Source organism: Formica exsecta, unplaced genomic scaffold (assembly GCF_003651465.1).
Source record: "Formica exsecta isolate Colony F162 unplaced genomic scaffold, ASM365146v1 scaffold512, whole genome shotgun sequence".
Taxonomy (NCBI): domain Eukaryota; kingdom Metazoa; phylum Arthropoda; class Insecta; order Hymenoptera; family Formicidae; genus Formica; species Formica exsecta.
In genome coordinates, this window is record NW_021852364.1 from 101,943 (window position 1) to 115,018 (window position 13,076).

General features: G+C 35.8%; 1 protein-coding gene across 1 annotated transcript; it reads left to right on the plus strand.

Annotated features, from left to right (window-relative positions):
• The first annotated feature begins 2,441 nt into the window (after positions 1 to 2,441).
• Positions 2,442 to 9,563, plus strand: LOC115241823 (LIM/homeobox protein Lhx3). The gene is made up of 7 exons (XM_029817762.1): positions 2,442 to 2,812; positions 4,029 to 4,203; positions 5,128 to 5,330; positions 5,728 to 5,920; positions 7,243 to 7,406; positions 8,394 to 8,606; positions 8,990 to 9,563. Exons 1-7 carry the CDS (start codon positions 2,560 to 2,562, stop codon positions 9,196 to 9,198), a joined length of 1,410 nt encoding a protein of 469 aa, XP_029673622.1. The 5' UTR covers positions 2,442 to 2,559; the 3' UTR covers positions 9,199 to 9,563.
• The last annotated feature ends 3,513 nt before the right edge of the window (positions 9,564 to 13,076 follow it).

Genomic DNA, 13,076 nt, shown 5'->3' on the forward strand with positions numbered 1-13,076 from the left:
AAAAAATAAATTAATATCGTAAATATTTATATAAAATTNNNNATATGTGAGAGTGAGTCAATAATAATATCCACACACTCTATTTCTACAAAATTTTTTTTATACATCATTTTTTTATAAATTTTTTTTTTTTATTCAATTTAGATTTTACAAGAGAATTTATTATACAACATAAGTTATTTTTTAACATAATCCTCTTGCTTTTTAACGCGGCTGATCCGTCGAACTATTAATTAAAGAATTAATTGCCTGAAGGCTAATCGACTAGAAATAAACCGAAAACAAGGATTTCATCTCGTACTCACAGCTGCGGTTTTCATAATTTATATACGCGCGGTCGATCCGTACGGTCGAAAATGCGCGAGCGATCGTTAAGAGGAGAGTAAAAAGGAAGAGATAAAATGAAGAGCGGAAGATATATATATATACGCGAATGATCTCAAGATTATAAAATGGCGTCCCTCATCCCCGTGATCGTTCTTAATTTTGCTGGATTCCTTTTGTGTCCTGTCGCCCCCTTTCCTTCCTCCGCACCTCCTTTTCTCTCCTTTCTTCCTCTTTACTCCGAGCCTCACACTCAGCCCCCAGCCGCTATCCTTACTTACTGCTACGGCTCCTCGTTGCTTACCGAATCGAAGAGAATCAGCAGCTCGAGCTCAAAGGAACTCTCGAGGGATGATTCGTGAATTCTTTTGCGCGACGATTCCAATGAATACAGCCGCCGCGATGCATCGGTAATCCATGACGGACCAGCAGCGTCGAGTTATTAAGCGACACAACGTGTTTTCAAGCATTTTCAATACCCGACACAGAGAATGAGGCCTTCCCTAGCCTGTGCTTCCAATAAGTCATCTTACTATAAATCTGTTTGTTTGCAATAAATGCGTATTATACGATTCTTCGTATATTCATTCGCATTAAAATATGTCATGTGACATCCATAGGCGTCCGCAGTGGGGGCAAAACGGGCACGTGCCCCCTCTCCCTTGGAAAATGGAAAAAAAAGTTTTTTATTAAAAAAATTAAATTATTTAAAAAACACAAAAAAAAACAAAAATCTTTTTCGATTTACATCTATATTGACGCGGTGAGAAAGCTTTAAAAGAGAGCTACTAAAAGATGTAAAAATATTTAAGTATACATTTTTTAAAATTAATCTCAAAGTGATATGCCCCCCTAGAAAAAATTCTGCGGACGCCCATGGTGACATCGTAAAAGTCAGTAGACAATATATTTTCAGAAGAATTTTTAATAAACGACAAAATTAAATTTCGCACATTTTATGATATTATTTATGAAAATAAATTACGCTTATGAAAAATCCAATAATAAATAATACGTAAAATTACATAACGCATTTTTTAATATCGCTAATACTCATATCGCTTTAATGGAAATAAACAATTCAGGAAAGTGCATATATCGATTTTTTGCATATCAACCTAAATGCTGGCTACCAGAAATCAGCATCCCCTTGAAAACGTACAATCTAACTTTCAGCAACGCGCGAATAAAAAACGTACATGCACAAAAAAAAATCGGCTTGCATCCAACGGCGGCGGCATCTGACAGCATCTTCGGTCTCGCGTCCGAAAGGATTAAATATCGCCCTCCACCGTCAGCGACCGACGAGGATGGTAGGTCTCATCTGTCCCTCTCTCTTTCTCTTCCCTCCACAAGATCCTCAGCCCATCATCCCTTCGCGCGACGGGGGTGACTTCGGCGCACCCGAGTCGGATGGCGTGCGCCATATTAGAGGCGGTCGGGCGTCTCTCCAATCGGCACCCACGCCAGCATCCGGTGGGTGCCCCTGCACCCAATAATCCAGGCATTCGCCCCACCGATCGGCCGCCACACCCATGAGTATCACGTGCGCACGAGCAACATCATCGCCAGCGAGACAGTCGTGCGCGTACCCTTGCACCGAACTCGTCATATCGGAGATCGCTTTCTCCCCTTTCCCGTAAGCGTGATACCGTTCAAGGGAGTATCGGTCCGATAAAATAAAGTTATTATTCGCTTCGTGTACCCGGTTCATTAACAATTTCGCAGAGTGTATGTTCGACGTTATCCAGAATTATATTCAAAAAATGAAGTACCTGAAGAGCTCTTATTTAAGCGAGTTTCGTGCGTTTCATAGATTCCGAAGTGTCTGACCGAGGGAGAAGTTGCACGATCACGACAAATGCGGATTGGTGATTCTGCGGAGCTTGTAGTCGATTTTTAAGATCAAAGGTCTTGAAATGTATCTTCATTTATTCTACAAGATCGAACGCACACGAAGAAAGTTACTCCGGAGATTGCATCGATGATCGAAGGCTCGAAGTTTCATCTTCGCTGCGCGCATCTCGGAGATAAATCCGGCTTTTCTACAAAGATACCGTTTTGTTTCACACAGTGCCTTTAGATTTAACAGGGAAAAGGAGATATCGGTCGTCTCGATAAAAAGAAGACACGATATCAGTCTCGTAGCGCGATTCGTTCGCCGAGACGACGGGAATGCGGTAGATAATATTATAGCAGGGAGTGCGACTGCGGGCGAAACAAGTGGCAGCAGTTATGACCAAGATAAGACTGGAGTTGTTGGGGTGCGAGGCTCTTCCTCTGGAAGGGATGTACCGATCGCAACGGCACGACGTTTTAACGCCGCAGAGCAGCCCGGAGTCACGCAACGTTCGTCAGGAGCAACGAAACGGCGCGGATCGTCTCGATAGTGTCGGTTCCACGATATCGCACGGCGGCATGTATCCCTTAGATCAGCCTGCCATTGAGCTAGATCATCTGCCGCTCCATATCCCGGCGATCCTTCATCGTAAGTGCCGACAAGTGCGATACGCGCGATAAGAAGCTCCGAGAAGCTCTTTTCGACGTTCCCCGAATTGTGTTCGCTTCTTCGAGTCGTTAATTCATCTTCCCGGATGCTGGAGATACGCGAAATGGATGGGCGTTACGTCGTGATAGCGTAGCAATTCAATATTTTTGATTTCTTGGTTTTTAAATATATTCGGATCCTAAGATATCTAACAAGTTGTTATGCCTGCTACCTGAGTGTGTATCTCGAAAAAATCGGGTACCTGTCAAATTTAACAGTATCGGTCCTTCTTAGCCTTTCTCTTTTCCCACGTAGATAAACTAATGGATACTTGGAAAATACTTGAAACAGATATATTTTATACTGCAGATGCTCGGATCCCCGTGAATATTATTGTGAATATTTTGAATACCGGAAATAAGCATATATCCGGATAATATCACACGGTTCTTAGGCTCGAAATATTCGAAATAAATTCTGAACACATTAATAGCTTACATTAATTTTACGGATTTAATAATTTTTATGTCAATGCTAAAATTCTGCGCTATGCAGAACAATTCGTAATAGGATTCGAAAATTATCATCCTTTATTCGGAAGAATATTAATATTATAACAACATTGATTTAATTATTACTTTTTAATACTGAAATTATTTCAGATATCACAGAGATATTATATAATATACTGCGGTTAAGCTTGACTATATATTTTAATATAATATGCGTCTCATATGCATATGTGACAAAATATATATTATTTTAAACTATATTAATTACATATTAAAATAAATTAAAAACTATATAAGGTGACCCAGGGTCACTGTACCACCTGCTAATGGCAGATTTCTGAAATCATTTGTGAGAAATGATTTTTCTTCAACGAAAATGTGTCGATGGATCTCATCTTTTTTTGCAAATTTCCATTTTTTGACATCATATATCTTTGTAACTAAACCTTAAATTAAAATTCTATTAAAGTAAATTTTTTTTTACCAGAAATTTTAATTGAAAAAAATAGTTTTGATAATCTTTTAACTTCCCCCATAAAGTTTTGAGTTTCCGAAAAGCCCTTCTTTTTTTAATCATTTATAACTCGGAAATTATTGATGCCTCGACATTTTCACTATTATATACATATATATCTTGTATTGTTTTTCGTTGTGCTTTGTATTATACACTTCGTTTATTCATCGTCTCTATTTATATGTTACAGCCACGATACCAAAATGCGGTGGATGCCAGGAAGTTATTTTGGACAAATACGTTTTGAGGGTTCTCGAGAGATGTTGGCACGCAAGATGTCTCACGTGTCGGGATTGTGGTGCTAGGTTGACCGACAAATGTTTCGCGAGAAACGGCCACGTGTTCTGCAAAGATGACTTCTTCAAGTAAGCACCAATAATCGCTATCACAAATTTAACTGCATAATTTAAGTGCAAATATCGTACGTATATCCTACGGATTAAAATTTCGTGAAGTAACATCGGTATTGCTCTATCGTTATACAATATTTGATTATTGCAATTAATAAATAATTATTCTCTTCTCAAACAATTATTTTAAACATGTTTTTTTATGCGGCAAAAATTTGTAATATATTTAGCGTATTTACAAAAACTCTATCTTTGTACATTAAAAAAAAAAAAAGATTATTTATCGCAATTTATCTAAAATATTTATCACGATTTGTTAGTATCATTATTATCATTAGTATCATTAATTCATCTTCTAATCATAATTATTGATTATATCAAAAGAAAATGATTTAACCTCGATATAGAATTATCAAAGAAAGAAATACAAAATTTTCTCGACTCTTTTATTCGCGCGATATTATTTGTTCGACTTATCCCCTTATCGATAATAGTGAAGTATATATGACAAAGCGCAGAAGAAATGTTGTTTTTTAAAATACATATATCGAGTATGCCGGTATCGATTCTTCGTCGAGAGAGTGCTTTTTCTCATTCGTAAGACGAGGTGCCATTTTTCCTTTTTTTTTCTCGAAATTAAATTAGCTTTCTCTTCATATTTTTGTCAATCTTTCAGTTTCAACGTTATTACCGTAGGATTATCTTCTTCATAATTGCATGCCAATATTAAAATGATACAATAAAGTACATGATTGAAGATTATCGTAGATTACAATAAACAGGAATATGATTCTGTAATATAATCGCTATCGCCATATCCGTATCCGATTATCAGATTAACTCGATTTGAGGAATCGCGATAAAGCTACACCAACCGTATAGTTTTGTCATTAATGTGTGAATGTAATGTGAAAATATTGTATGTTGTTGGTGTGGCAGGCGTTTCGGGACGAAATGCGCGGGCTGCGGCCAAGGATTGGCGCCTTCGCAGGTGGTCCGAAGGGCGCAGGAATTGGTCTACCACCTGACGTGTTTCTCGTGCGCTCTTTGCTCCCGGCAACTGGACACCGGGGACGAGTTTTATCTCATGGAGGATAGGAAACTCGTCTGCAAGCCCGATTACGAGCAGGCCAAGGCGAAAGGTGAGATATAATCTTTCTTCGTATGTAACCCTTTGAAGTTTTTTTTTTTTTTTAGCGAATTTAAACCTTTTATTATTAAGACGTAATTTAATTTTATTTCAACAGTCCACAGCAGTTTTTATCACCAATTTAATCTTAAGTAAAATTTTTGCTGTCAATTTAAAAATTATTTCACATATTTTACAATACATGAAACTAATGAAAATTATTTACTTAGGATGGGATGTAGAAAATTATTTGAATACGATGTAAAAATATGATTCAAGGCAATTTCATGATTTTTCATGGTAATAAAAGGCATAACAAAGTACGATGAATATTTTTAATATAGCTATTAAATTATTGATCGATTAATTGAAAATCGCATGGCACAATACGCAACTCAATCGGATTCCAGAACTGGCAGATGGGGGAAGCATAGACGGTGATCAACCTAATAAAAGGCCGCGAACAACGATCACGGCGAAACAGCTCGAAACTCTCAAGCTGGCATACAACACTAGTCCAAAACCAGCGAGGCACGTGCGAGAACAGCTGTCTCAGGACACAGGCCTCGATATGCGTGTCGTTCAAGTCTGGTTTCAGAACAGGTAAGAAAAGTTGGATAGCACCTACAAAATTTCTCCCGTTCTTTCCGAGAAATTTTATTTATGTTTAATCAAAGTAGGCATGTGTTAATACAATACATATGAAAATAAAAATTGCAAAGAATAGAATTAGAAAAGAATTAAACAGAGAAATTTGTATTATTTGATTTTGTATTAACGTGATTTCTAATACAGGTTTCCGAAACCATTCGTGAAAGCAAAGGTTCAAAAATGTCAAAAGATAGTCGAATTCATATATTTATATCTTTTTTAATATAAAAATATTAAATAATTCTCAAAATATTAACGATCACATCTTATAATAAATTGGCGTAAACTGAAAAAGAAATATATCATGATTTTAATTTTCCAGATTATAAATCTAGAATAAAAAAAAAAAGAAAGAGAAAGATTGTAATAATAAAATTGATGCTACAAATATCGTTAACTTTATATTCCACGACTATTATGATATTCACAAGCGCTGTTACCGTGAATACACATTTTTCCCTCTTATCGCTCAAGTGGCACTACGTGATATTCTAGACAAAGTAAGGTAACAAAGTTGCGAAAAAAAATATTTTATCTGTAAAAAGAGAGTTATAGACCGCTGACCTCTGTCGATTATCAGATAGGGATAGTGTTAGAAAGCGGCCGTGAAAATATGTAACGTCAAGGATAAGTAAATAAGGCCTCTATCAATGGCTGTAGATAAATATATATAATATATATCATATATAACACATACATAAATTTATAAAATGCCCACGTGTATTGCAATTTTCTAGCGAATCCGAATCGATATATAACATAATGCGAGATTGACGTCTGTCTGCTGTTTTGAGACAGATAAGATATATTTTTTTCAGCACATTTTTAACGAAGCGATAGTGGTGAATAGATCTTATACGAGGTGCTAGAGATACGTAGAAGTACTTATAAATATACTCATGTACATAGTACAACATGAGTAAAAGCCGTTTATCGTTTCAGAATTTATTCTTTTCTCTAATTATATCGGTGCTTGATACCATTTATTGTACGCGTGATATTAAAACGCAATGAGAAAAAATTCTTTTATATTAGAAATTTTTTGATGTAGTAAATTCTCATCCTTTTAAGCATCCATTGTACTATGTACCAACAATTTTTAAATATTATTAAAGGTATAATTGTAAGAATAAAAAAATATCAAGGGGTTTTTGCGAAATATCATAAAACTAATTACTATCAATAATTTATATCAATTTATTCGTAGCAAAATTTTTTACGCGATCTGCGATGAGATCGTTATTAATTACTTATCATCGTTATAATTTCCGTAGGAGGGCAAAGGAGAAGAGGCTGAAAAAAGATGCCGGTAGAACAAGATGGTCTCAATACTTCCGTAGTATGAAGGGCGGTGCTGGCGGTCATTCGCCTAGACATGATAAGCTCCTTGATAAAGACGAGCTCAAGGTAGACTTGGACTCCACCTTTGGTCATCATGGTGAGTTGCATTATTATTCTATTATTCTCTCTAATTGTAAGATAATAAGAAGATAACAAGGAAAGAGATTCATACAATATATCATACTTATGCACTCTAGTGTCGCAATTCTTCTCGACTATAAATATTATTTTATAACTAATAATTTTTTTTCACTGATCAAGTAGTGGTAACAATAATTTTTTGTTGTATATGTAACTTGTTCATTTAATTTTAAGAACAGATTATTTCAATTTCAGTTAACTTCACAAATATATGAATTTTGATAAAATAATATGAGACTTGACTAAAATAGAATAATAAATGAAATGTAAATTAGAAGGAAATGATATATTCATTCTTTTAAATGTATGTGAGAAAGAGAAAGAATACGTAAAAAATGCATATATATATGAGATAAAATTATTGCATTATATGCACACAGTTTGATAGCTATATTAATAAGATTCGTGAAATAATTATATATCAAAGTTATTTCTAATAATCGCATCAGCCGCTTCCGAAGCAATCTAGACGAGCGATGTATTATGTGCGCGGTATTCGTTCCCGAATAAGTACAGGTAATAGCAGGCATAAATTCAATGGCCCGCAATCTTCCTGAAATCTCGGACACGGTGCGCCGGCAGTTAGCCTCTGCGATCTCCTGAATATTTGACAAGATCGTCTTCCCCTCGGATAACAGGCATCTGGGTACTGGGAATCCCAGACAATGGATGCCGGTCGCTGGCAACTCGACTTTCGACTTCCAAAAGTTACGGCGTTAAAAGACAATTTTCTCATTACGAATAGATAGCCCATCAAAACATAAAAACACTTATTTTAGCCAATCTTTATCCAACATTCTTATTCAGATATTGTTATATCTGATCTATGTATTTAATTTCAAATATTCCAAATATTTTTTTTTTTTAAGGAAACGCGCTTAAGCATTTTTTTTCTTCTTAACTTTCGATCTGAAATCTTAAAAACGGAACGTTTTGCTTGCAGACTTGAGCAACGACAGCTACGGAACGGTGGTCAACATGGGCCTGGACGAGGGCGCAAGTCCAGGCGGCGGTGGAAACGGGGCCGGGGGTGGACCGCCCCGAGGATATCTGGGAGCGACGACACCCCCGTATCTCTCAACGTCCAGATCGCCGTCCTTACCGCCCCAGTTCCCGTACCCACCAGACGCTGGTCTCTCGGTGTATACCACTCTCGGTAAGTTGAAAAAAAAAAAAAAACAACAATTTTACTAATAAACGTAGCAACGTACATGTACCGTTCATATAAGAAATTAACTATCAATTTTCTTTTTAAATTAAATTAATTCATCAGATATAAAACTTTCCACTACATATCAATTTTGTGTACCATTAACTCTTTTTCAGCTGTCATGCTGACGTCTCTTCTCGTTTGTAACGAAAGATTCTATACTTTTTAATTCTTGCAATATTTCGAACTGTCCGAACTCCCCCAGCCTCCTCAACTCTCTCGGACCGGTGATCAATAATATACTCGGATTGAGACAGGAAGGAACTCAAGCTTAAACTATTCCGGCTCGCGTCGCAAGTTTACGACTGACGGAAAACGTATGATTCCAGGGGGACCGGGCGGCATGGTGCCAGGACCAGCGTCTGATCTGAGTAACGAGTCGAGCGGCGGTGGTGGTGGCGGAGGTGGCGGTAACAGCGGTGGCAATAACAGCGGTGCCGGCGGTTATCCCGAATTTCCGCCGTCGCCGGATTCCTGGCTTGGTGAGCCACCGCCCCCGCACGCACACCATCATTCCCATTCCCATTACGCCACATAACCCGCCAAAATCGCGCGTCGCCAAATACCGTATAGAATAACGTGCTGTCGGCGCGGGGCGTACGTCTGAAATCGGCGACGCCGTCGTCGTCCTCGAGGGAAGTCGAAGAGAGCTCTCATCTTCTGCGATATGTCCTTAAACGAAAAATGAGAGATTTTGCAAATTTCAAAAATCTAAGATTTGAATATATTGGATAAAAGTCTGAATCTATTTTAGTGTCCTTGATGCAGGATTTGTATATGAAAGATCTAAAAGCGAAAACACAGTGATTTCCATTCTTTATTAAATGTAACTGAACTTTTTAGTAACATCATGTTTGACATTTTTCATATATTAGTTTTTTTTTTTTCAAATATTTTGCATTGCATTCTGTACAAATAATGTATATGTAACTATATCCTGAAAAAAAAATTATTTTTCCAATTAAAACAAGATTATCTGTTTAAAATAGATTTGTACTTTTTCATTTTTCAGATACCTCACTGTTGCAGTATATTAATTATTATATAATTATAACTATGTGCACATGTATATATATTTATAATATATATAATATATAATATAATTTATAATATTTAATAAAATATTTGTTAAATTTATTGCAAAAAATATAAATAATTTATAAAACTTAGAACAAAATTTATAATTATATATACAGATATTTCAATATGAAAGATTCAACATTTGAAATGGCAATAGACATCACTTTCTTCGCTCTCGGATCTTTAATACTTTCATTGAATTGATGTTAGAATGGATTTAAATTAATAAATTGTTGATTGAAGTTTTTCGAAAACTGTAATATAACGTTGCAAGAAAAGACCTATCGAAGGTCCCACTCTCGATAAAGATGACACAATATCATCTTCAACGACGACGGGACATGATATTCGCGCACATGATAGTCCACGAGTTATTCTACATCGGTATTTTACACCGTCCCTCCTCATACGATCTCTTGTCATCGTCGAGCGGCCGTATCGGTGCCGTGTGACGTTACACTTATGACACACGTACGATTCGCAATTCGATACTACGATTAATCTAAATATATTTATGTACAAGTTCCTCGTTTCTTGGTATTACGGAGTTTGATTGTCGAGTAATAAATAGGAGATAGTGTTAAACGTGTCCCCCCGGACTCTGTTCGATACGCGGATCGATTCGTCGTGATTCGGTGAACGGAATGCGATAGTCGCTGATTCCGATTCATCGATCGTTAATAATTTCCGGGTATCACCTTTCCATCAATTCATCAATTTCATTTGGACGAAACAAAGAAGCATAGAAAAAAAAAAGAGATTTTATAACACGCAACAGTTTCGCGATACCAAGATATTGGTATATTAATATACGATACACTCTCACCGCGCGATAGTCAGTCCAACGGGATGAATTCGCATCATCACGACGAATGTGATCATTCGTATGATCATACCACTACCTTTGACATAAGCCCGATTTTCATGCTACAGTTTTTCAAAGACACCAAAGAGAGTATAATTGTATAAATTCGTAATCTGTATAAATATTCGTAATCCAATTGTTTTGATATGTACATATGTGTTGTTCTTTTTTCCTGTCTCGAAGATGTTTGGAAATCTGTGCGTGATCTCAGAGAATGTAGAGATAATATAAATTTTTTACAATATTATTATATCTTGTTGATTTGTTATCGTCGCATATATTAGTTTTTTTTTTTTCAAATATTTTGCATTGCATTCTGTACAAATAATGTATATGTAACTATATCCTAAAAAAAAATTATTTTTCCAATTAAAACAAGATTATCTGTTTAAAATAGATTTGTACTTTTTCATTTTTCAGATACCTCACTGTTGCAGTATATTAATTATTATATAATTATAACTATGTGCACATGTATATATATTTATAATATATATAATATATAATATAATTTATAATATTTAATAAAATATTTGTTAAATTTATTGCAAAAAATATAAATAATTTATAAAACTTAGAACAAAATTTATAATTATATATACAGATATTTCAATATGAAAGATTCAACATTTGAAATGGCAATAGACATCACTTTCTTCGCTCTCGGATCTTTAATACTTTCATTGAATTGATGTTAGAATGGATTTAAATTAATAAATTGTTGATTGAAGTTTTTCGAAAACTGTAATATAACGTTGCAAGAAAAGACCTATCGAAGGTCCCACTCTCGATAAAGATGACACAATATCATCTTCAACGACGACGGGACATGATATTCGCGCACATGATAGTCCACGAGTTATTCTACATCGGTATTTTACACCGTCCCTCCTCATACGATCTCTTGTCATCGTCGAGCGGCCGTATCGGTGCCGTGTGACGTTACACTTATGACACACGTACGATTCGCAATTCGATACTACGATTAATCTAAATATATTTATGTACAAGTTCCTCGTTTCTTGGTATTACGGAGTTTGATTGTCGAGTAATAAATAGGAGATAGTGTTAAACGTGTCCCCCCGGACTCTGTTCGATACGCGGATCGATTCGTCGTGATTCGGTGAACGGAATGCGATAGTCGCTGATTCCGATTCATCGATCGTTAATAATTTCCGGGTATCACCTTTCCATCAATTCATCAATTTCATTTGGACGAAACAAAGAAGAATAGAAAAAAAAAAGAGATTTTATAACACGCAACAGTTTCGCGATACCAAGATATTGGTATATTAATATACGATACACTCTCACCGCGCGATAGTCAGTCCAACGGGATGAATTCGCATCATCACGACGAATGTGATCATTCGTATGATCATACCACTACCTTTGACATAAGCCCGATTTTCATGCTACAGTTTTTCAAAGACACCAAAGAGAGTATAATTGTATAAATTCGTAATCTGTATAAATATTCGTAATCCAATTGTTTTGATATGTACATATGTGTTGTTCTTTTTTCCTGTCTCGAAGATGTTTGGAAATCTGTGCGTGATCTCAGAGAATGTAGAGATAATATAAATTTTTTACAATATTATTATATCTTGTTGATTTGTTATCGTCGACCGAAAGGAAATAAAGAAGAGCTCTCTGAGATACACAATCGAAATAAAACGATTTGTTTCGATTTATTATCGTTGTTTAGGTGGTCTCTCAGCAAGGATTGAATCCTGAAAATCGGGCGTCGGAGGTGTGCGATTTGGCGATCTACCTTGCTTGCGTGTGACACTAGAATCTTGAGATGTGTATTGTAAATAATTCGCGAATTAGACCCATGGGAAAAGTTGACCCAATCCAAGATGTTCGATTTCAATCTTCCTTAATTACGGTCTTTAAAAAATTCAAAGTCGTTTTATTTCAACCTGAGAACTATCGTAACATATCTGTATGTGCAAATCACAAGTTTCGTGTAAAACAATTTTGGTTCATTGAATTTTCTTATTCTTTTTTTAACAGTAAAAATAATAAAAATCGAGCAATTTGAATTGGGAACTTTCCCTTGCTAGTTGAAGCTGCGTAAAATTATCGACGCGCAAAAGCCGCAACGTAAATAATATATTACGTTGAACGATATTGATGTGATTGCGAAAGTTTTTTCAAAGGAATATTGTTTACGCTATCCACTTAAATAACTGCATTTAAACTATTATTGTATCTGAGAAAATTCGAAGCCTGAGAGAAGTGAATGCAAAGCCCCGCAGAAATCGTACAATCTTCAAAAATTATACGATCTCTGGCTTATGTATTCTGCGTTGCTACTTTTGTACGCCGATCTATGCAATCAACGATCAAAATTATAATAACTTCGAACTGCACCTCGCTCGTTGATTTATTACGAGGTCACATAAAGCCGTCGATTAATGGTAATTTATAAGGGACAGAAGAAATCAGGAGAGAAATCAGTTCTC